We start from the raw sequence: 26,368 nt of genomic DNA on the forward strand, positions 1-26,368 counted from the left end.
GTTTATTTATTTTTTGGGACAGAGAGAGACAGAGCATGAATGGGGGAGGGGCAGAGAGAGAGGGAGACACAGAATCGGAAACAGGCTCCAGGCTCTGAGCCATCAGCCCAGAGCCTGACGCGGGGCTCGAACTCACAGACCGCGAGATCGTGACCTGGCTGAAGTCGGACGCTCAACCGACTGCGCCACCCAGGCGCCCCTCTGATTTCTTTATATATCTTTTCTGTTCCTCAATTCTTCCACTACTTTTTTTTGTGTTCAAGTGATTTTTAGTGTGCCATTGTGATTCCCTTCTCATTCCTTTTACCGTATATATTTCTTAGCTGTTTTCTCAGTTGTTACCCTGGGGATTACAATTAATATCATAAATAATAACAATTTAGGTTGCATTAATACCAGTATAGTTGCAATAATAGATAAAAATTTTGCTCCTATATGGCTTCACTCTGTGTATGTTCTTATTATCACAAATTTCATCTTTATATACTATGTGCACATTAACATAGATTTATAATTATTATTTTATGCATTTGTCTATTAAATCATATAGAGGAAAAGAAGAGGTACCAGTTGAAAATACAGTCATACTGGCTTTTATATTTACCTACGTAATTACCTTTCCTGATATTCTTTATTTGGCTTTGAGTAACTACCTAGTGTCCTTTTATTTCAATCTAAAGGGCTACCTTAGCTTTTTTTTTTTTTTTTTTTTTTTGTAGGGCAAGTGTACTAGCAGTAGACACTCACAGCTTTTATCTGAGAACGTCATAATTTCTCTCTTCATTTCAAGTACAGTTTTTCTGGATATAGAATTCTTGGTTGAAAGCTTTTTCTTTCAGCACTTTAAATATGTCATCCCATTGCCTTCTGCCCTCCATGGCTTCTGATGGGAAACTGGCTGTTAATCTTATTGAAGGTCCCTGAGGGTCCCTTGAACAGGACCAGTCACTTAGTCATTTCTCTCTTGCTATTTCGAGATTCTTCCTTTGTCTTTTTCTTTTAATAGTTGGAGATGATTGTTTAGGGTCTTCTCATTCCCTGAAATGCACAAGAACTTAACAAAGTCCTCACTCCCCCAACTGTCTTCTTCCCCAGCCTCTTTTTGTCTTAAGGTTTTTGCTGTATTTTTTTTGTCCCACGGGGCAACACCTAAAACGTTTTTGCATTAAATGCTTTTGACAAATGCCACACACGAAGCCACCTGTGCCCAGGGGAAACTCTGAGGCACGTGAAACAAAGGCAGGCTATTTAGCTGGGACCCACCAGACATGTCAAACGCATGACCACAGCTCTTTGAGAGTAAGGCATGGGTTACTTTTTCTAGTACCAGCAACCTGCACAAAGAATAAGGGCTGCCGTCTTCAAACCACCACTGAGCTAGGGAGTAGGGGATGTTAGCAGTGTAAGTTAAAATGCACAGAACTCTCGTACTGAAATTCGGCATGTTTCTTCTTCAGTATGCATTTCCCTGGTTGTTGTAATGTTTTTTTCTTTTAGATTCCAGAGTTCTGAAAGAGTTGATTCTGAAAGTTTTCGCTAGCATATTTGTTACTTTTCTGGAGGAATGCAGTTTTGGAGTTCCCTATTCTACTATTTTCTCTCGTTTGGGAACCACAATTTTGCTATATACTATGAGCTATGCTTTTACATTTTGTTATTAAAATTATTTGTGTCTGTTCAACATTGTCAATTGGTAGCTTCTAAAGATTGAACACTAGTAGGGGCACCTGGGTGGCTCAGGTGGTTAAGCATCCAACTTTGACTCAGGTCATGATCTCACAGCTTGTGAGTTCAAACCCTGCATGGGGCTCTGTGCTGACAGCTCAGGTCCTGGAGCCTGCTTTGGATTCTGTCTCTCCCTCTCTCTCTCTGCCCATCCCCCCACTGTCTGTCTGTCTGTCTCTCTCTCTCCCCCTCCCTCAAAAATAAATAAACAATTAAAAATTTAAATAAAAAAGATTGAAAACTAGTAAGCAGTGTTTACATTTCTGCGATTATGTAACTATTTTTCACTTGAGCATTAAGTAGTGTACTGTAAATCTCATTTTCTGCTTCCTAAACCATTCAAGGAAAATAATCTTAGCATCAAATGCAAATAGTCCCCCGCTTCATCACACTTCAAAATATGTTCAAAGCCATGCCACACTCTAGTTTGCCTCACATTTGAGCCAGGCTTTCTTACATAGGTTTTTTAAAAAAATTTTTTTTAATGTTTATTTATTTTTGAGACAGAGAGAGAGCATGAACGGGGGAGGGGCAGAGAGAGAGGGAGACACAGAATCCGAAGCAGGCTCCAGGCTCTGAGCTGTCAGCACAGAGCCTGATGCGGGGCTTGAACTCACGTACTCTGAGATCATGACCTGAGCTGAAGTCAGATGCTTAACTGACTGAGCCACCCGGGCACCCCATACATAGTTTGTTTTTATCTGGAGTTTCTGATTTTCTATCTTTTATTTGTTTGTTTATTTATTTATTTATTTATTTATTTATTATTGTTTACTAAATGAAGAAATTTGTGCTGCCTTTACTACATTCAAATTTCTTTGAACTTCTCACTTATCTAGTGAGTAGAATTTATTCTTCTTGAAGCCTGCTATCTTCCGGACCTAATTCAGTCTTAATATTTCCTTTTGGACCATTGTTTACAATTTATTATTTTACATCATATTACTAGTAGCCTTTTCTAGCCTTATGTGTCTTTCTAATATCCTCAAGTACTTCTGTCCTCTCAAGCTGTAGATGGTAGAGTTACTCAGATTTTGGTCCTGGGCCTTCTTTTCACTCTTTGCTTCCCCCCAAGCAATCTCAGATATGTCTTTGCCTTTAAACAACATTTGTATTTTGGAAGATACCAATTTATATACCTTTTCTTTTGTGGTTTCGCTATTTGGATCGTGTTTAAGGCAAAATACCCTTTACTACAGTGAGATTATATAAATATTCTCCCATTTTGTCTTCCTAAAGCTGAAAATTTGGCCCTTCGTATTTTAGTGTTTATTACACTTGGAATTGATTTTTTAAGTTTGAGACAGAGGTCCGATTTGTTTGTTTTTCCCCTATGGGAATAGCCAATTGCCCAACTCCTATTTAATGAGAATTCTTTCCTTTTCCCACTCATCTGTGATGCCGCTCAGCCTGACTGTTTTATAGGCAGTGAGAGAAGTAGGTGGTAGGATCCTTTTACAGATCTTCAGTCTTCTACACCCATCTTCTATCATATCTACTGTTCTTTCCTTTCCAGAGCCTTCTGAGCAGTTTGGCCCACATCTTTGTTCTTGTCTCCAGTTTGTACGTATTCGAAGCAATGACTTTTTTTGTTTTTCTTCATCACTCAACATTCTTTACAGTTTCCAGAAGTTTTCTGAAACTTCCTACAGCAGATTGTCCCTCCCCCTCCCCCCAACTATTGTACTTGTTGTGGGTTTACACCAGTGCAACTGCTTTAATGGGCTTTTAGAGGGAGATTTCAAACACATGTGTCCAGTCTTTGTGCTGGTTTATCTGAAAGTACACAGTAAAATGTTTTAAATTTTAGAAGTTGTGTTACTATATTCTCTGTAAGTCTTTAAAAATATAATTTAATTTCATCTTTCTGGAATGATATAAGCCTGGCTCTTTCTGACGGTAGAAAGCTAGAGGGTCAGAGAGTCCCTTCCTTAGGGTTCCAATTTGTTTTTTAATGCTACATAAGTTTTTCCATTTTTAACAATCCCATTTATAGTCTTTAGTATTTCATAATGCCAGAAAAGTGGCTAATTCTTGTGTTAGAGTTTCTGTGACCTTTGGCTTATGGGTGTGTAACTAAATGCCTGGAAACAAGTATCCATGAAAAAATTACAGGCACATAAAGAGAAGAAATTCTGTAAAACTTTGGTATATCCCATTAATGATTTCACTGTTTCACTGTACTTGGGACAGCTCTATAGTAAAATGACATATTGCAGGTTTCTTTTCCGTGCCAGAAATGGGAAAGTACTTGGTGTAATGTTTTCTTTGCTTACATTGGATGCATACAGTGAAGCTGGTTTATTTTTGGTCATTTCCTGTCTATGAACACTGTGGTACTTTAGCCAACACTACCATAATAAAATATAATGCATAAAATGAATTTCTACACCTATGAATGTTGTAATAGAAATTCATAAAATACATTATTATAGGAATCAGCACCACTTTTTCATTGGGAAAAGAATCTTCCGAAATATTTTAAGTCTTTCTGTTCTAGCCTGTTATAGAAAGCCTAAAGATTTTTTTAAACAAACCAAAAAACTCCATAATCCTCTGAAATATTGCCTTTTTTTGCCCATTCAGGCATTTAAGAGTATATTCTTTATTTAGCCTGGCTTTTAGGGACTCATTACTTTATTGCATTAAGTTAATTACACTCTCGTTTCTTAGAGTCCTATACTAATCAAGAAGGCATAGAATATGCCTTTTCTGACTCATAGAAAGATCAAGTTGATTAAATAAGCATTTATACATGTAATTAACCACGTGAGTGTGAAGGTCTTGAAGAGAATTCCTATTTGATGGCAGACTGCCTGCTGTTCTATAAATAATATTTGAGGGGGGAAATACACATGGAAATGTATTGGGCTTCATGGGAAAACAAATTTTAAAACATGGATCCTTCGCAGAAAAATGCCACACTTCTCAGAGTGCTAATTTAGACTAGACAGGGGTATAACACTAGCCCACTTGATCCAGTCATCAACTCTAAAAATTTGAGTCACATTTATTCATTCTTCTCCTTTATTCCCTGTAATCAGTCACTAAGTTCTACTTTTATTTTCTCTTAAACATCTGTTATATCTATGTTCTCTTATTTTATTAATAATAATCACTATAATGTATTGAACTAAGCATTAGATAGGATTTAGAATATTTCTAGTCTCTAACAACTTCGAAAAAATATGTATTGTAATCACCATTTACACATTAGGAACTTCAACTTCAAAGAAACTAGATAACCTGCCCCCCAAATCATCTGTTTGCCAGTGGCAAACCTAGGATTTGAACTAAGGTCTGTCTGACCTTCTTGCCAATTCCATTTCCAGGGCACCATGCCCTCCTTTTTGTTATGCCCTTATATGATCTGGTCAACACTATTGCACTGGTTTTCCTACTATTCTCCCTCCATTCAGCCTCTCTCTGCTACATCTTCCACAAGGTTGACCAACTTACTGGTCTGAGGTAGATCCTTGAGTTTCGAGAAATGTCTTGCTCGTCTTTGTGGCACCAGCACCTAGCTCCATACGTGTCACATTGGAGGGGCTCAAAAATATGCATCGAATATGGTCCTATTACCTTTCTGTTTTGATATTTTATTACTTTTTCTGCTCCTCAACCTCTATAGGATAAAATCTGACTTTTCAGATTCATCTTCAGCTATGACTCCAATATGTTTCAGTGTTGTAGCCATATCAAAATTTCTTACCTGAATATGTTATATATAATTAGGCTTCTATGCCTTTCGTCATTTAGTTTTTCTTACCTGTGTGTGCTCCCTCCTTCTATTTCTGGTGAAATTCTACTATTCATCTTTCAAGGACCCGTTCAAATGTTACCTTCTTTTGAAAACTGACTTCTCCCTACTAGAATTCCTTCTTCTGTACTCTCATAGCATATCTTTTAAATACTCATTATATGAAAATAAGTACATTGTATTACAATTAATGTGAATATTTGTCTTGTTCTTTACCCACCATTCATATTGGGAGCTCTTTAAAGACTAATAAGTCTTTTTTTTTTTCTTAGTCTTTTTAAAAAATTTATTTCTTTAAACTCAAGTTAGTTAACATACAGTGTAGTATTGGTTTCAGGAGTAGAACCCAGTGATTCATCACTGCCGTATAACACCCAGTGCTCGTCCCCACAAGTGCCCTCCTTAATGCCCATCACCCATTGAGCCCATCCCCCACCAACCTCCCCTCCAGAAACCCTCAGTGTGTTCTCTGTATTTAAGAGTCTCTTATGGTTTGTCTCCATCTCTGTTTTTTTTTCTAATTTTTTTAACATTTATTTATTTTTGAGAGATAGAGACAGAGCACGAGTAGGGGAGGGGCAGAGAGAGAGGGGGACACAGAATCTGAAGCAGACTCAGAGCTTTCAGCACAGAGCCCAATGCAGCCCTTGAGCTCACAAACTGTGAGATCATGACCTAAGCCAAAGTTGGATGCTTAACCGACTGACCCACCCAGGTGCCCCTTTCCCTCTCTGTTTTTATCTTATTTTTCCTTCCCTCTGTTTGTTGTGTTTATTAAATTCCACATGTTAGCGAAATCATGATTTTTGTCTTCTCTTTTTCTTCTTTCATTTTTTAAAATTTAAATCCAAGTTAGTTAACATATAGTGTAATATTGATTTCAGGAATAGAATTCGGTGATTCATTACTTGCATATAACACACCGTGCTCATCCCAACAAGTACACTCCTTAATGTCCATCACCCATTTAACCCAGTACCCCACCCAGCACCCTACCAGCAACCCTCACTTTTTTCTCTGTACTTAAGAGTTTCTTATGGTTTGCTTCCCTGTTTTTATCTTATTTTTCTCTCCCTTCCCCTATGTTCATCTGTATTTCTTAAATTCCACATATGAGTGAAATCATATGATATTTGTCTTTCTCTGACTGACTTATTTTACTTAGCATAATACACTCTAGTTCCATCCATGTTGTTGCAAATGGCAAGATTCCATTCTTTTTGATTGCTGACTAATATTTCATTGTATATATGTATACATCTTCTTTTTCCATTCACCAGTCGATGGACATTTGGCTCTTTCCATGGTTTGCCTATTATTGATAACGATGCTATAAACATTGGGGTGCATTGTACCTTTCAAGTCAGCATTTTTGTATCCTTAGGATAAATACATAGTAGTATAATTGCTGGGTCATAGGGTAATTCTATTTTTAATTTTTTGATGAACCTCCATACTGTTTTCCAGAGTGGCTGCACCAGTTTGCATTTCCACCAACAGTGCAAAAGTGTTCCCCTTTCTCTGCATCCTCACCAACATCTGTTGTTTCTTGAGTTGTTCATTTTAGCCATTCTGACAGGTGTGAGGTGATACCTCATTGTAGTTTTGATTTGTATTTCTCTGATGATGAGTGATGTTGAGCATCTTTTCGTGTGTCGGTTGGCCTTCTCGATGTCTTCTTTGGAAAAGTGTCTATTCGTGTCCTCTGCTCATTTCTTCACTGGTTATTTGCTTTTTGGGTGTTGAGTTTGATATGTTCTTCATAGATTTTGAATGCTAACCCTTTATCCGATATGCCTTTTGCAAATACCTTCATCCATTCTGTTGGTTGCCTTTTAGTTTTGTTGATTGTTTCCTTCACTGTGCAGAAGCTTTCTATTTTGATGAGGTCCCAATAGTTCATTTTTTGCTTTTGTTTCTCTTGCCTCTGGAGACATGTCTGGTAAGAAGTTGCTGCAGCTGAGTTTAAAGAGGTTGCTGCCTGTTTTCTCCTGTATGATTTTGATAGTTTCCTGTCTCACATTTAGGTCTGTCATCCATTTTGAATTAACTTTTGTGTATTGTGGAAGAAGTGGTCCAGTTTCATTTTTCTGCATGTTGCTGTCCAGTTTTTCCAGCACCATTTGCTGAAGAGACTGTCTTTTTTTCCATATGATATTCTTTCCTGCTTTGTCAAAGATTAGTTGGCCATACATTTGTGGGTCCATTTCTGGGTTCTCTGTTCTGTTGCATTGATTTCTGTGTCTGTTTTTGTGCTGGTACCATACTGTCTTGATGCTTACAGCTTTGTAATATAGCTTGAAGTCCGGATTTGTGATGCTTCCTGCTTTGGTTTTCTTTTTCAACATTACTTTGGCTATTCATGGTCTTTTTCTGGTTCCATACAAGTTTTAGAATTGTTTGTTCTAGCTCTGTGATGAAGAATGCTGGTGTAATTTTGACAGGGGTTGCATTGAATGTGTAGATTGCTTTGGGCTGTATAGACATCTTAATAATATTTGTTCTTCTAATCCATAAGCATGGAATGTTTCTCCATTTGTTTGTGTCATCTTTAATTTCTGTCATAAGCTATCTATAATTTTCAGTGTACAGATCTTTTACCTCTTTGGTTAGGTTTATTCCTAGGTATCTTATGGTTTTTGGTTTAATTGTAAGTGGGATCAATTCCTTGATTTCTCTTTCTGCTGCTTATTTACTGGTGTGTAGAAATGCAACTGATTTCTGTACATGGGTTTTGTATCCTGTGACTTTGCTGAATTCATGTATCAGCTCTAGCAGTTTTTTGGTGGAGTCTTTTGTGTTTTCCATGTAGAGTATCATGTCACTGGGATGAGTGAAAGTTTGCCTTCCTCCTTGCAAGTGTGGATGTCTTTTATTTCTTTTTATTGTCTGATTGCTGAGGCTAGGACTTCTAGTACTATGTTGAACCATGGTGGTGAGAGTGGATATCCCTGTTGTGCTCCTGACCTTAGGGGGAAAGCTCTTAGTTTTTCCCCTTGAGGATGATTTTAGCTGTGGGTCTTTCATATATGGTAAGGGCAAGTACATCTTAACTGATCTTTATATCCCCAGTGCCTATCATAATACCTGACACATAGTAAGCTTGGCAAATAATTTGTTTAATGAGAAGTTGAGGTCATTTCAGTTTAGAAATTATATTTCATGTGTTTATTAAATTAATTCCAGAGTATGATTAGAGCAGTTCTATTTCTGGGACTAGAGGCCAATGAAAGTGAGGAAAGTTTTGAAATATTCAACACACGTCCATGATCTCTATACTGACTGTTTTTATCTATACAGATGAGTTAGTTGCCTATGTCCAAATCCTTAGCACAGTGCCCTATATATAGTGGGCTTTCAGTAAATGTTTGATGAATAAATGAATGAATGAACAAGTGAAGTAATATGTATGTATGTATGTATGTATGTATGCATGACTAAAGATGTGGACATGCCTGCCAAGCATACAAGGAAAGCTGGAAGAACAATCCCCAATGTGTAAACATTTTTAGCAAGTTTTCCAAGTCATTTTTTATGCACATCATAAAAAAAACCTGTTCCCCAAAGAACAGATTCCTCTACTCTACATTGGCCAGAGTTTGACGCTAAGTTCAAGCCTCATTCAGATAATAACTGAAGTGGGTTAGATATTCTATGACCTGTTTAACAGGTGCTACATTTTCTGTTGACAAGGATGAACCTTTATGTAGCACAGAAAAGTTGCCATTTGTTTTTTTACAGAATGCCCACGTGAGACCTATATAAGTTGGAAATTACTTCTCCTTTCTTTTGTAACCATATTGCTGTTTTGCTGAGTCTACACTTATTAATTATTTCACTTATTTTCCCAACAGTTTGCTTGACAAATCTTTATACAAAATAAATAATTCCTTTCTGATGCAAGACTTATCTTGGAGCTTATGTTCTTTAACTTTTAATCATATGGAAAAGAAAAGAAAGTCAAAACACTTCCAAATATACAACAGAGAATAATACTGCTTTTCAAAGGATTTATTCATGTTTATGGTATATACGTCAGATTCCCCATCATTTTTACATTAAAATGAACTTAGTTTGCTGGGTATCGTGGCATTAATGTAGGCATCATGACATTAACTAACTAGTTTGCTGGGTTTTTTTTTTTTTCTTGCCTTGCCCTTACTTCTTCAGTATTTGCCTTTGCCTCACCCAAGAAAACCTGCTAACCCTTATTCTGTATCTGCATCACTGATTCTGCCCCTTTGCTCAAATCACACCTTATAGTCAGAACATCCTTCATAAGATTCAATAGATAGTCATTAAAAATTTTTAATTGTCTCACTTCATTAATTCATGCAAGAGATATTTATTGACCACAACATGTGCTAGGAGCTGCGTTAGTTGATAGAGCTACTAATGTGACAAAGTTGGAGCCCTCAAGAATCACGGTGTTTGGTAAGAGAGACAGGCAAGTAAGCAGCTAATTGCCATGCAGTGTGGTAAGTGCTGTAACAGGGGTATGCACTCTTTACAGCAAGCCTTCTGTATTTTAGTGGCAGTGAAATACAACTCCTTTCCTTTCCTTATTCCAGAAATGATTGTATGCTTTACATAGCTCAGCCCAAAGCTATCACACAAAGCCCAACGTAAGGAGCTCTTAACTCCATCTGGTTTTTGTTCTGTTATCATCCCTTACCTTTATGGGATTTATCATCTAAGATTATTCACACACTACTGCTTATTGAATGTCTTACTGCTGTCATATAATAATCATTGTTTCAAGGACCAGAGTGGCAGAAATTAAGCCTCTTTGTATTTTCTTGCTTGTATATTCACTTAGAATTGACTGATGTTATTACCCAGCTTGTTACTGTAGACACAGATGTGTTAGAAGTTAACTGGTGCCTCTGAAAAAGTACACATAAGTCCAGTAAAATATAATAAGCCAACAAGGTTAATGGTTTGTTAGTTTTCCCCTCCCCTGTCAGCATTATCAAATGTGAAGATCTTTAATAATTCATTTATTCAATATACACTGCCGGGCCCCAAAGATGAGAAAATTGTCTTTAGCTTCAAAGAATTCACTGATCAAGAAGGCAAATTGTAAGCATATAATTATGACATAGTATGAGTAATGACATATTGGAGGAGTATACAGAAGTTAATAGGAGCACAAAGGAAGACAAAGCACTAATATTAGCAGGGGCAAATAAATACTGCCTGAGAACAAAAATAACAGAATGAAAACACATGGAACAAAAGCCAAGCGTTGTTTGACTTTTGAGATTGGGTAAAATAAATAGTTACGTCTCTATTCACAAATGCAAAAATTTGAATTGGATTGAGCTGCTGCTTGTCTTCTCTGGCTAACATTTGGGTACCTCTTACAGAAAATGTGGCTCCTGCTTTGGAAATAGTAACAGTTCTCAAATTCAGTAGAGTACGTGAAGCGATTTTATGTGTATCATACATATGTGTGTGTATGTGTGCATATATATATATACACACAGAGATATTAAATAGGGGATTGTTTTTCATCATTTTTAATTTCAAAATGGGGAGGATATTGTCATTAATTTTACTGCTTATAATTTTAGTATACAGTTACAAATTTTCAAACAACATTGAGGTATTCAAAAGTAGAAAGTCAAACTTACTCCTTAATCTAACTTCTGAGAGGTAAACTATTGTTAGCAGTAATTATGTGTCTTCCCAGGTGTTTTATAAATATATTTTTATATTATATGGTTCTTAATATAGAAAAAGTGTTCTGTAAAATGTGGGGTTTTTTTCCCAGCCGCACAGTGGGATAGTTTATAGATTAGGAAAACGTATTTGTTCTAACGTGAAAAGATATCCGTGATATACTAAATCAATTGTTTTAAAACTCCATAAGATGTCAGTTATCTTTAACTGATATAAATAATTTGGGTTTAAAGTGTTATTTTTTATTCACTTGTGCCTCTTTTTGAATTAAAATATATAACCAGAAGAATGCAAAACTTCTAGATATTCTTTTGAAAGTCTTTGGTACCCTGGGTCTAATTATTGAAACAACGAAAAATGAACATAAAATTTCCAAGTTCACATACCTTTTTCAACAGGTTTTCATTGGCTCTTCTTTACTTTGCATAATAAGACTTTCATTTAAAATTGTGTGTTGCTGGGGCGCCTAGGTGGCTCAGTCGGTTAAGTGTCCGACTTCGGCTAAGGTCATGATCTCACGGTCCGTGAGTTCGAGCCCCTCATTGGGCTCTGTGCTGACAGCTCAGAGCCTGGAGCCTGTTTCAGATTCTGTGTCTCCCTCTCTCTGACCCTCCCCCGTTCATGCTCTGTCTCTCTCTGTCTCAAAAATAAATAAACGTTAAAAAAAAAAATTAAAAAAAAAATTGTGTGTTGCATTTTCCAGGTCTCTGGACTCAGGACTTACCAGCGCTTTACAAGGTTTATCTGTCACAGACACACACCTTGTTGAAGTGGACGGGGACACACTTTCCCTCTATGGCTCAGGAGCCCTGGAATCTCTAGATCGGAATTGGAGTGTTCAAACGGCAGGAATGGTGACAACCGTGTCCTTCACTTTCATAGAATTTGATGAAATCGTCCAAGTGCTTCCAAAATTGAAGATGAAGTTTCCTAATTCTCTGGTAAACATTCTCTTTTAGTAGCATATTTGAATTATCCCCGGTCATGACTTGTATGTTCAGGCCAAAGGCCTGTCTTAACTTTTATGTATGCAGTTTCTATCTGGTGGGGAGACTAAGCTCTTGATTTTCTGGATCTGGGATTTAAATCAGTATTCATGAATGGCTTTGCAATTTTCTGTTAATATTGGAAATTGTCTCTCTATAAAATTATCCTTTATGGAGTATAAAGGACTAATACAATTTTATTCAAACCATATATTTCTCCTTTATAAAGCATTCAGCAGGACCTCACCTAATCCTATATTATGTATTCATGTATTGTACCTAGTATCAATGGGACATGTACATTTATATATGATTATTACAGTAGTCCCCTTACAAACATTTAAAATAATTTTAGACTTTAGGCTCGTGAGTGTCTTCGCCATGGGGCTGCGGGAGGTGTGGAGGCTCATGCCCAGGTTTAATTCATCCAAAAGGGCTAATATCATACTGAAACTTTTGGGAGGACACAGCGAGAAGACCGCCTGTTGTGAACCAGGAAGAGGGACTTGATGAGACTGAATCTGCAGGTGCCTTGATCTTGGACCTCCAACCTCTAGGGTTAGAATGTCTAGGCACACGGATGCAGTAGGAAAAGTACAATTGGAAAGAAAACGTCGTGCAGGAGCGATAATGCTAAACAGACCAAAGTTCCTAAATGCACTGAATCTTAATATGATGTGGCAAATTTATCCACACCCGAAACTGTCCTGATCATTATTTATAATGATTATAATGATTATTCCATTTATTATAGTGGAAAGGCTTTCTGAGCTGGGGTGATATCAGAGTGATCTCAGAAGGTGGTAAGGCAAACCAGAAGATAGCTCAAGATTTCTTTAGAGAAAAATATATGCTGAACAATCATTGATTCTTGCCAGAAACCATATGTTGCACTTATTCGTGGCATCACAGGGGGTGGGGGAGTTGGTCTCTCAGTTCATGGGCAATTCCAAGTGGCTACTGAAAAGTCTCTCTTTGCGATGCCGGAAATAGCAATTTAATAGCAATTAACCAGTTGCTGTTTGGACTATTCCCTGATGTGGGTGGAGGTTATTTCTTGCCATGACTTCAAGGAAAACTTGGTTACTTCCTTGCATTAACAGGATTCAGGCTGAAGGGAAGAGATACATACACCGCAGGAATTGCGACGCACTTTGTGGATTCTGAAAAGTTGGCATGTTAGAAGATTTGTTAGCCCTAAAATCTCCTTCAAAAGAAAATATTGCAGATGTCTTAGAGGTTACCATACAAAGTCCAAGACTGATCAAGACAAGTCTTTTATACTTGAGGACCACATGGACAAAATAAACAGTTGGTTCTTGGCCAATAGTGTGGAACAGGTTATTGAAAATTTACAGCAAGATAGTCCATCTTTTTCCTTAGAACAGTTGAAGGTAATTAATAAAATGTCTCCAGCATCCCTAAATATCACACTAAGGCAACTCATGGAGGGGTCTTCAAAGACCTTGCAAGAAGTATTAACTCTGGAATATCAGTTGAGTCAAGCTTGTGCGGGAAGCCATGGCTTTCATGAAGGTGTTAGGGCAGTTTTACTAGATAAAGACCAGAGACCAAAGTGAAAACCAGCTGATCTAAAAGAAGTTACTGATGAAGATTTGAATAATCACGTTAATCTCTGGGAAGTAACAATTTGAAATTTTAAGGTAACTAGATTTTCTTAAATGTTTATTTATTTTTTTGAGAGAGAGAGTGAGTAGAGGAGGAGCAGAAAGAGATCAGGACAGAGGATCTGAAGCAGTCTCTGTGCTGACAGCAGAGAGCCCAATATGGGGCTTGAACCCATGAACCCTGAGATCATGACCCAAGCTCAAGTTGGACACTTAACTGACTGAGCCACCCAGGTGCCCCTTAAGGTGACTAGATTTTTAAGGGATTATTCTGGAGCAGGTGTTGGCAAACCTATGGCACATGGGCCACATCTGGCCTGCTTCCTGTTATTTATTTTTCCACAAGCTAAGAATGATTTCTGAATTTTTAAATGGTTGGGGGAAGAAATCAAAGACTAATATTTCATAACATGTGGAAACTACATGAAATTCAAATATTGTCCATAAAGAAAGCTTCATTGGAACATAGCTATGCTCATTTCTTTACATACTGTCTATGGCTGCTTTGAGTAGTTGCAACAGAGACTGTAAGGCAAAGCCTAAAATATTTACTATGTAAGCCTTTTCAGAAAATTGTCAACACCTGCTTTATAAGATGGGAAAATCTGAAGTTCTTTAGAGATTATTGAGTTGAAGTATCTAATTGAAATGGGAACCCTATCTTTTGGCTTTGGGTAGTAGTTCATGCATTGATTAAATAAACCTATGTCTAGATTATTTTTTAAAAAATAATAATTTTAGTAGCTCATTAAAATTAGTTTGAGGAAGGGAATATGGTGGAGTAGGAAGATTCTAAGTTCACCTTGTCTGATGGATACAAGTAGACAACACCCACATCAGTGTAAATAACCCAGAAAACAACCTGAAGACTGGCAGAATAGATTATCCACAACTAAATGTAAAAAAGAGGCTACACTGAAGAGGGTTGGAAGGGCAGAGACAGGTTGGGAGATGAACAAACCTGTGGGACTGTCCATGGGAGAGGAGAGGAGCAGACCCCCATGCCAGGCACCCAGGCATGGAGACCCCACACTAGGAGACGAATCCCTATAACATTTGGCTTTGAAAACCAGAGGGGCCTAACTCTGAGTTCTTACAATCAGTGGGCCTTAATACCTATAAATTTAAAAACCAGCAGGCATAGGGTACCTGGGTGGCTCAGTTGGTTAAGCGTCCGACTCCCGATTTTGGCTCAGGTCATGAACTCACTGTTAGTAGGATTGAGCCCCACATGGTGTAGAGCCTGCTTGGGATTCTCTCTCTCCCTCTCTCTCTGCCCCTCCCCTGCTTACACTCTCTGTCTCTCAAAATAAGTAAACTTTAAAAACCAGCGGGTGTGGCTCTGGAAGAGCCAGAGGGCTAGAGGAAATGGAGTTCCCACCCTTAAAGAGACAGCACAACAAACAGTCCTACTGATGTACAACATAGAAGCAGCAGTTCGAAAAATTCCCGGGATACACGGGGAAGATTTGTTTACTAGTGTCAGAACATGTGCTGGAGGGGCAGGGATCTTTTGGAGACCTTCCCAAGACCACAAGAGCAGGCAGGTGCCATTTCCCATCCCCCACCCCACAGCCTAGATACACAGACACCTGCAGGAACTAGTGCAACACCAGCACTCTCCACCTAGCTTGTGAGCAGTATGCCCCATCCCCACGTGCTTCTACAAACATGCCCCCTCCATCCTGGCCTGGGCAGGAGGTATCCTGGGTGGCTGCCTCTGCCCTCCTGTAGTGGATGGATGCAGACCTTGCTGGCACCATATGCCCTCCACCTGCAGTCTCCTATAGACCTGCCCCCTTCCAATACACCCTTGGCCAGAGCCCATCCAAAGTGGTACCTCAAGCCTGGCACTGTGCAAGCGGCCTCGAAAGGGGCCAACACCACTCCAAAGTGACTCCTGCCCTGGGGAGAGGGGATGATAACCACACAGCAGTCTGACTGTGGCCCCAGCAATAGGCTGGGGTCAGATATCGAGTCTGACTGTAGGCCTTGACCAGGGGACAACACAGAGAAAGTGCCCAGCAGTTCAGTGCTACTGTATCTCTGGCAAACACCTAGTCTGACTCAACTCAAGCCAAGGCGGCCCCCAGACTGGCCCGCTAACAACACAGGGACCAAATCCTGCCCACCAGAAAGAGAGCCATTGCAGATGACTGGACTAAAGGCAAACACAGCTCAGCCACAACAGTAGATTGTACGAAGCACACGTAGGAGATACCTCTGAAGCACCAGGTTCTGGTGAACAGGAGACATTCTTTTGCAGGGCACTATAGGACCTCTTCTTCGTAAGGCCACTACTTTCAAGAGCAGAAGATGTAACTGACTTTCCCAACACATGGGAAAAAGCACAGAGAGTTAGACAAAATGAAGAGACAGAGGAATACATCCCAAATAAAAGAACAGGACAAAATCACAAAAGAGCTAAGTAAAGTGGAGATAAGTAATGAGCCTGATAGAGAATTTTAAGTAAAGATACTCACTGGACTTAAGAGTGGAGGACCTCAGTAAGACCCTCAACAAAGAAAGAAAAAACATTTAAAGAGAACCGATCAGAAATACATAACTCAATAATTGAAATTAAAAATACACTAGATGGAATAAATAGTAGGCTAGAGGAAGCAGAAGAATGGATTAGTGACCTGGAGGACACAGTAATGGAAACCAAGCAAGAGAACAGGGGAGAGAAAAATAATAATAAAAAATGAAGACAGACTAAACAGACTAAGGGAACTCAGCTACACCATCAAGCATAACTTCCACACAATAGGGACCCCAGAAAAGGAAGAAAGAGAAAAGGGGGCAGAAGGAAACAAATCCAGATCCAGGAGGCACAGAGAGCCCGCAATCAAATCAACCCAAGGAGGTCCACAGCAAGGCACACAGTAATTAAGATGGCAAAAAGTAGTGATAAATACACAATTTTAAAAGCAACAGAAAAGGAAACAGTTACACAGAAGGGAAATGAGCTGATTTTTCAGCATAAACTTTGCAGGTTAGAAGGGAGTGGCATTATATATTCAAAGTGCTAAAAGAAAAAAACATGCAACCAAGAATACTCTATCCAGCAAGGCTATCATTCATAATAGAAGGAGAGACAAAGAATTTCCCAAACAAAAGTTAGAAGAATTCATCATCACTACACCAGCCCTACAAGAAATGTTAAAGAGGGTCTCTTTGAGTGGAATGGAAAGACTAAAAGCATGAGTAAGAAAAGTAGAAAGCACAAAAGCAATAAAATTAAGTATATCTATAAAAATCAGTCAAAGGATTCACGAAAGGATGTAATGTATGACACAATATTCCTAAAATGTGGAAAGGAGAGGAGTAAAAATTTAGTGTTTTTATAATAGGTTCACACTTAAGCAGCTGTCAACTTAAAAAGACTGCTATATGCATAAGATGTTACATATACATCTAATGGTAACCGCAAATCAAAAACCTGAAATAGATATGCAAAAAATAAAGAGAAAGCCAAGTGTATCACTAAAGAAAGTTAGCAAACTGTGAGAGAAGAGAACAAGAGAAGAAAGGAACAGAGAACTACTGAAACAACCATAAAACCTGCAACAAAATGGCAACAAGTACATACCTATCAATAATTACTTTGAATGTAAAGGGACCACGTTCTAATAAAAAGATATAGGGTGATGGAATGGACAAAAAAGCAAGACCCATCTAAATGCTGCCTACAGGAGAGTCATTTTAGACCTAAAGACACATGCAGATTGAAAGTGAAGGGATGGAAATGCATGTATCATGCAAATGGAAGTGAAAAGAAAGCTGGAGTAGCAATACTTATATAAAACAAAATAGACTTTAAAACAAAGACTGTAACAAGAGACAAAGAAGGATACTATATAATAATAAAGGGAACAAGAATACATAATAATTGCAAATATTTATGCACCCAACATGAAAGCACCCATATGCATAAAGCAGCTAAAAACAAATATAAAGGAAATAATTGGTAGTAATCCAATAACATTAGGGGGCTTTAACACCCCACTTGCATCAGTGGATACATCAACCAAATAGAAAATCAACGAGGAAAAAGTGGCTTTGAAGGACACATTGGACCAGATGCGTCTAACAAATGTATTCAAAACATTCCATCCTAAACAGCAGAGTGCACATTCTTTTCAAGTGCACATGAAACATTCCCTGGAATAGGTCACATATTAGGCCACTTCAGCAAATTCAAAAAGACTGACATCATACCATGCATCTTTTCTTTTCTTTTTTTTAAATTTTTTAATGTTTATTTATTTTCACCAGAGAGAGAGAGAGACAGAGCATGAGCAGGGGAGGGACAAAGAGGGAGGGAGACACAGAATCCGAAGCAGGCTCCAGGCTCTGAGCTGTCAGCACAGAGCCCGACACGGGGCTCGAACTCACAGTCTGAGAGCTCATGACCTGAGCTGAAGTCGGACGCTCAACCAACTGAGCCACCCAGGCGCCCCATCCATGCATCTTTTCTGATCACAACACTGTGAAACTAGAAATCAACCACAAGAAAAAATCAGGAAAGCACACAAGTACATGGAGATTAAATAACATGCTACTAAACAGTGAATGGGTCAACCAAGAAATCAGAGCGGAAATGAAAAAATACATGGAAGTAAATGAAAATGAAAGCACCATGGTCCAAAATCCTTAGGATGCAGCAAAAGCTATTCTAAGAGGGAAGTTTAGAGCAATAGAGCCTACCTCAAGAAGCAAGAAAAATCTCAAACAACCTAATCTTACACCTAAAGAAGCTAGAAAAAGAACAAACAAAACCCAAAACCAGTAGAAGGAAGGAAATAATAAAGAATAGAGCAGACATACATGAAATAGAAACAAAAAGCAATAGTACAGATCAATGAAACCAGGAGCTGGTTCTTTGAAAAGATCAACAAAATTAATAAACCTTTAGCCAGATTCATGTGAGAGAGAGAGAGAGAGAGAGAGAGAGAGAGAGAGAGAGAGAGAGAGAAAGGATTCAAAATCAGAAATGAAAGAGAAGAACTAACTACTGACACCACAGAAATACAAAGGATTATAAGAGACTATTGTGAAAAATTATATGCCAACAAACTGGACAACATAGGAGAAATGTATAAATTCCTAAAAGCATATAAACTACCAAAACTGAATCAAGAAGAAATAGAAAGTTTGAACAGATTGATTACCAGCAATGACATCGAATCAGTAATCAAAACCTTCCAACAAACAAAAGTCCAGGACCAGACAGCTTCACAGGTGAATTCTACCAAACATTTAAAGAAGAGTGAATACCTATTCTTCTCAAACTATTCCAAAAAGTAGAAGAGAAAAGAAGGCTTCCAAGTTCATTCTATGAGGACAGCATTATCCTGATGCCAAAACCAGATAAAATCACTACAAAAAAAGAGTTACAGACCAATATCTCTGCTGAACATAGATGCAAAAACGCTCAACAAAATACTAGTAAATCACATCCAACAATACATTAAAAAAAATCATTCACCACAATCAAGTGGGATTCATTCCCAGGATGCAAGAGTGGTTTAATATTTGCAAATCAATCAACATGATACATCACATCAACAAGAGAGAGGATAAAAATCATATGATCATTTCAATAGATGTAGATAAAACATTTGACAGAGTATAATATCCATTCATGATAAAAATCCTCTCTCAGTGAGGTCTCAGGATACAAAATCAATATATAGAAATCCATTACATTTCCATACTCTAATAATAAAGTAGCAGAAAGAAATTAAGAAAACAGCCCTATTTACAGTGGCACCAGAATAGTAGAATACCTAGAAATAACCAAGGTGAAAGACCTGTACTCTGAAAACTCATTCATGAAGGAAATTGAAGATGACACAAAGAAATGGAAAGATATTCTGTGCTAATGGATTGGAAGAACAAATATTGTTTAAATGTTCATACTATCCAAAGCAATCTACAGATTTAATGTGATCCCTATCAAAATACCACGAGCATTTTTCACCGATTTAGAACAGACAGTCCTGAAATTTGTATGGAACCACAAAAAAACCCGAATAGCCAAAGCAGTCTTGAAAAAGAAGAACAAAACTAGAGGTATCACAATCCCAGATTTCAAGATATACTACCAAGCTGTAGTAATCAAAGCAGTATGGTACTGGCACAAAAAATAGGTACATAGATCAGTGGAACAGAATAGAGAGTCCAGAAATAAGCCCACGATTATATAGTCCATTAATCTTCAACAAAGAAGGCAAGAATATGCAATGGAAAAAAGACAGTCTTTTCAACAAATGTTGTTGGGAAAACTAGACAGCTACATGCAAAAGAATGAAACTGGACCACTTTCTTACACCACACACAAAAATAAACTCAAAATGGATTAAGTACCTAAATGTGAGACCTGAAACCAAAAAAATCCTAGAACAGAACAAAGGTAGTAACTTCATTAACATCAGCCAAAGCAACGTCTTTCTAGATATGTCTTCTGAGGCAAGGGAAACAAAAGCAAAAATAAATTATTGAGAATACTTAAAAAATAAAAAGCTTCTGCACAACAAAGGAAACAATCAATAAAACTAAAAGGCAATCTACCAAATGGAGTAGGTATTTGCAAATGGGTCAGTATCCCAAATGTATAAAGAACTTCTACAACTCAACACCTAAAATAATCTAATTTAAAAATGGGCAGAAGACATGAACAGACATTTCTCCAAAGAAGACATACTGATGATGGTCAACAGACACATGAAAAGATGCTCAACATCACTCATCATCAAGGAAATGCAAGCCAAAAACACAATGAGATACCACCTCACAGCTGTCAGAATGGTTAAAATAAAAAACACGAGAAACCGGGGCACCTGGGTGGCTCAGTCGGTTGGGCATCTGATTCTTGATTTTGGTTCAGGTCATGATCTCGGTTCATGAGATTCAGCCCCACATCAGGCTCTGTGCCGATAGCACAGAGCTGCTCGGGATTCTCTCTCTCCTTCTCTTTCTGCCCCTCCCCTGTTCATGTTCTCTACTTTCTCTCAAAATAAATAAATAAACATTGAAAAAAAAACACAAGAAACAAGTGTGGAGAGTATATGGAGGAAAAGGCACCTTTGTGCACTGTTGGGGGGCATGCAAACTGGTGTAGCCACTGTGGAAAACAGTATGGAGGTTCCTCCGAAAATTAAAAATATAAGTATGCTACCATCCAGTAATTGCACTACTAGGTATTTACACAAAGATTACAAAAACATGTTGGGGCCCCTGGGTGGCTCAGTTGGTTGAGCGTCCGACCTCGGCTCGAGTCATGATCTCATGGCTTGTGAATTCAAGCCCCACATAAGGCTTGCTGCTGTCAGTGCAGAGCCTGCTTTGGATCCTTTGTCCTCCTCTCTCTGCCCCTTCCCCACTTATGCTCTCTTTCTCTCAAAAATAAACATTTAAAAGAAAAAGAATACAAAAAAGATTAATCTGAAGAGACACGTGCACCCCTATGTTTATTGCAGCATTATTTACAATAACAAAACTATGGAAGCAGCCCAAGTATCCATCCATAGATGAACGGGTAAAGAAGATGTTATGTGTATATCTAATATATATATAAATACATACATAGATACGTACAATGGGATATTATTCAGCCATAAGAAGAATGAAATCTTGCCATTTGCAACAATACGAATGGCTCTAGAGGATAAAATGAAATAAGTCAGAGAAGGACATACCATATGATTTCACTCATATGTGGAATTTCAGAAACAAAGGAAAAAAGAGACCAAGCCAAAAACAGACTCTTAACTATGGAGAACAAACTTATGGTTGCCAGGGGGGAGGTGGGTGGGATGGGTAAAATAGGTGATGGGGATTAAGAGTACAATTATCATGATGAGCACTGAGTAATGTATAGAACTGTTGAATCACTGTATTGCACACCTGAAACTAATATAACACTGTATGTTAACGCTACTGGAATTAAATTTTTTTTTTATTAAAAAAAATTTTTTTTAACATTTATTTATTTTTGAGACACAGACAGAGCATGAACGGGGGAGGGGCAGAGAGAGAGGGAGACACAGAATCGGAAGCAGGCTCCAGGCTCTGGGCCATCAGCCTAGAGCCTGACACGGGACTCGAACTCACGGACTGCAAGTTGTGACCTGAGCTGAAGTCGGACGCTCAACCGACTGAGCCACCCAGGCGCCCCTGGAATTAAAATTTTTTAAAAATTAGTTTGAGAAATTAGCTTTTTCCAGTTTTTCCAATTAGCTTTTTGTCGTACTATTGGCATTATTTATTAGTATCTATTTGCAGAAACTGTGAGTTCTTCCTTGAATTTTTATTATTGTTATATTTTCCTCTGTTAGCCAAGTGATTTCCCTCACCTCTCCTTTTATAGTGACTTTTTCTTTTGCCACATCATCCTCCCTAGAGAATACAGATAGAAGTGGAGACTATATGTTTAAAAAAAAGCATCCAATTTCACAGAAAGAACATTTACATTAGCATTTCCATTTTAGTGATTTTCTTTTCCCATAGCCAATTGAACTAGCCTGCAAAGTGATTAGCAAAATACAGGTAATAATGAATAGCTGGTTCTTTTCAGAAACATTGTGAGCCCTATATTTTTAAAGCTTTGCAAGTTTTATTTCTAATGTTTCCTTTGTAGACTTAATTCAGTGTAAAGCATGTAAAATCTTTGTAATGCCTGAAAGTCTGGATTATTGAATATTTATATAATTTTAAGAATCTTAGTTTGCTAGTATGTAGGGAATGTCCTTTGCAGATAGGAAATCACATAGAATTCAATACTGTGTGGATTAATGGATTCCATCAACAATGCATCAGATGGATTTAAATTATGTAAGTTTAGTAGATTCAGTTGATTGAATGCAATTGAAAACATTAGCTAAGCCCAAAGTTTACAGATTACTTGGGGGAATGATCAGTGAAGCTTTAATGTTAACATTTTAAGGCGGTTAAATTCAATGTTCAGCTTTTCTGTGTGTTTTATCTTTGTAGCACCTTAAATTCAAGGAAACAAATCTTGTAATGCTGCAGCAATTTAATGCACTAGCTCAACTCCGCCGCGTCGACCAGTTGACAATTGATCCTCAAGGAAATCCAGTTGTCAATTTTACACTCTGGAAATACTATGTACTGTTTAGGCTGAGCCATTTTAGTATGCAGAAAATAAACGGGACAGAGGTAAGCTAAACATAAGTCAACTGTAGAATTAATATTCCCTTTTAAGGAAAATAGTCATAAAAATGGGCAGGAATGTCAGTAACCATGATAGAACTTTTGAAAAATATTGTGGGTTTTTTTCCCCAAATCTTGACATTTACAATGTCAGAGAGCTAAAAATCTATCAAAAAACTTCGAAAACACTAGACAGACTTTAAAAATAGCAACCAAATCATGGTGAATAGCAAATACTTTTACTGTTGTTTGAAAGTACTTGAGAAGTAAAATGTTGGTGGAATAACTTAAAAAAATGTTAAAAGAACACTTATGTCAAAGTGTTTTACAGGCTGCCTGGCATGTAAGAAGGATGGAGAAGTGGGAAAGTAATTCCCAAATGTCAGCTGGTAAGGGTCATAGTAGAGGAAGGGAGGAGTAAAGGGATGAAAAGAAGAGAATATACACAGGGAAAGAAGAATGATTTTAAAAAGAAACAATGAGAAGGAGAAATAGGCAAGGAGGAAAGGTAAAAGGAGAGAAAGTAAACATGAGAGAAAAAGGAAATAAACCAAGCGTATGTAAATGTCTGGACTGCTTTTTAATAGTCTGTAACAGCTGCCTGTGGATAACTTGCACTGGATAACTCAGGCCTGGAATATTTTTAGTGAAAAGCTATTTTTCAGATTGATTCTGCTAAGCTTGCCACAAGATTAATCTTCCTTTTACCCAAAGACCGTGTTCTCTAACAATTATTTTGGAAGACAAGAGAGAAACTGGGGTTCTTCCTCTACTGAGGAATTCCTGAACTGAATATAAATAATCCTCCAAAGGAAGAAAATCTCTCTGTGCTGTTAGTATTATTATGATTATCTCTTAAAATTCCGAAGACCTCCTTACTGTAAAATGAGCGGTAATCAGGTTTGCCAGCAACTGTATTTCTCTGTGGCTTATGCACTACAAGTGCCTCTGACCTAGTACTCCAGAAACCCAACATAGGGTTAAGAGACTGGAGATCTCTGGGTCAGTGCGCAAGAGTCAATTGAGATTTTTGCATCAACCACAGGAGGCTCGTGACCACGGTATCAGCTATCTGTTGAAGATGTAGGACAAATCTGGAATCTTCAGAGGACTATTAATTTCTCCAGCTAGTTCTCACGAGATCTGGTTCAGTCTTGTGTACTCTTGTGTACTCCCTTGGTACTTGCCCAGAGAGGTCATGAGTCATTGATCAGACCTCATAACTAGTCCCAAAGTTTTCCAAATCTGGAAAACTTTATTTTATTTTAGTTATTTTAGCTATGGATGAGTAATTCTTCATTAATGGCCAAACTGTTGTCCCCATTAACCTAAATAGTGTATTTATCCAGACATAGACCACTACTAGAAGTGTATACTAAATATTATTGAACCTTGAACTAGGAAGGAATAGTACAATATCATTACATTAAAGAGAGAAGAGTTAGAAAGAGCCAGTATAACTTATTCTGATTTAAATTTCCTTAAATGTCAGCTCCAGGGATACTGGACCATTTCTTAAAAGTCTAAAATAAAGCTACTTGTCTCAACCTTGAAAATATGTAATAATATTATATACCTAAGAATTAGAAAGAACCAGTATAACTTATTCTGATTTAAAGTTCCTTAAATGTCAATGCCGGGGATATTGGACCCTTTCTTAAAAGTCTAAAATAAAGCTACTTATCTCAACCTTGAAAATATGTAATAATATTATATATCTACTTTTCTTTATATATGAGAGAATAATATTACTTGAAGTAGAATTAAATTGAATTGTGAGTGAGCATCAAGAAGAAAAGATGGCGTAGTGGCCTACACTGGCCACTAGGTGACTATGTTAGACCAAACAACTGAGTCGTCCGCTAAAGGAAAGATTTGAGGGAACAGCAGCCTCATGAACTCCAAAGGTCTAGGGAAAGTGTCTGCATGGAGTCCTGGGTATAAGATGCTGGTGAACTATGGGTTTGTTTTTTTGGAAAACGCCTGTGAAGTGTATTACAGCTAGTATTAGTGAATGTTTTTATGTTCCAAAATTTCACTATACCAGGATTTCTCAACCTCAGCTCCGTTGACATTTGGGACCAGGTAGTCCTTTGTTGTGGGGGCTGTCCTGTGCATTGTAGGACACTTAAAAGCATCCCTGGCTTCAACACACTAGATTCTGGTAGCATCCCTCTGACAGTTGTGATAACCAAAAATGTCTCCAGACATTGTCCAGTGTTCCCTAGGGGCCAAAATGGCCCCTGGCTGGGAATCACCAAATTTATATACACAAACTAATCGTATTTAAACTGCAAACAACCCTATTTTACAGTAAAGAAAATATGCCCAGATATTAATCCAAGTCCTAATTTTAGCTTTTAGTACTTCCTTGGTTAAGATAGGAATAAGCCCTCACAGAGAAAACCTGTGACAAATTATTCCTTGTGGAGAGAAAGGTAGACATAATTTTACAATGAGCAGGAGTGTCTTTAATTGTCTAATGTTCCATCTCTCAGGAAGGGACAAAATTATTGTTATAGAAGCAAGGTATGAACAACACCTTCGCTTACCTTTGGCATGTTATTTTTTTTTTTTAATTTTTTTTAACATTTATTTATTTTTGAGACAGAGAGAGACAGAGCATGAACAGGGGAGGGGCAGAGAGAGAGGGAGGCACAGAATCTGAAACAGGCTCCAGGCTCTGAGCTGTCAGCACAGAGCCTGACGCGGGGCTCGAACTCACGGACCGTGAGATCATGACCTGAGCCGAAGTCGGACGCTTAACCGACCAAGCCACCCAGGCGCCCCACCTTTGGCATGTTATTAAAGTGAATCTATTCTGTTGACACTTGAGAAATTTCCCCTTAAATCACTCTACTCCAAGAAGCTAAAGGATTCCTGAAAAAAAATTTCATAAAGAATTTAAGGTGCCTCAAGTCTAATTCTCACGGAACATTGCTTTAAGTCAGAGCTAACTCATCACCTCCATCATCCTCCATCACCATGAGCCGCACCTGTCATCTTCATTCCAGTTAAGCTCAGGGAAGAAAGATATGTCAATGAGAGCTCTCCTCTTACGGCCCCAGAGAAGGTACTTTCCTGGACTAAAAGAAAACACTCAAGCTAGACATCTTTTTGGAAATGTGTTAATTGTATCAAGCTAGATACAGTGTCATTTTGACCCATGTCCATTGTATCTCTTCAGGTGACGCAGAATGATATGATCATGGCTGAAAGGCTCTTTGGAATCCTAGCCCATGTAGCATCTTCCGAGTTACCCCAGTACCGTCTGATTTCAATTCTGGGTGATGCCAGGTGATCTTTAATTTCTATCATTTTAATAGAATTGCTGTTGCTGTAGAAAAAAGGAATAACTCTTAACTGCCACATGTGCATCCCACAAAGATTTATCCTAAATTTGTCTT

At 38.0% G+C, this 26,368-nt stretch overlaps 1 protein-coding gene and 1 pseudogene across 5 annotated transcripts in view; both read left to right on the plus strand.

Annotated features, from left to right (window-relative positions):
* Positions 1-26,368, plus strand: part of LRRC49 (leucine rich repeat containing 49) — a 149,987-nt gene that overhangs the window by 107,436 nt on the left and 16,183 nt on the right. For all 5 annotated transcript variants that reach the window (XM_025919855.2, XM_025919857.2, XM_086711098.1 and 2 more), the window contains 3 exons: positions 11,874-12,111; positions 22,782-22,967; positions 26,149-26,258. In XM_025919855.2, the coding sequence (XP_025775640.2) occupies positions 11,874-12,111; positions 22,782-22,967; positions 26,149-26,258 (534 nt within the window). The remainder of the gene's footprint in view (positions 1-11,873; positions 12,112-22,781; positions 22,968-26,148; positions 26,259-26,368) is intronic.
* On the plus strand, positions 12,126-14,157 carry LOC112856285 (3-hydroxyisobutyryl-CoA hydrolase, mitochondrial-like; annotated as a pseudogene).

This window comes from Puma concolor, chromosome B3, assembly GCF_028749965.1.
Source record: "Puma concolor isolate L17-30 chromosome B3, mPumCon1.1.hap2, whole genome shotgun sequence".
In the NCBI taxonomy this organism is placed as follows: Eukaryota; Metazoa; Chordata; class Mammalia; order Carnivora; family Felidae; genus Puma; species Puma concolor.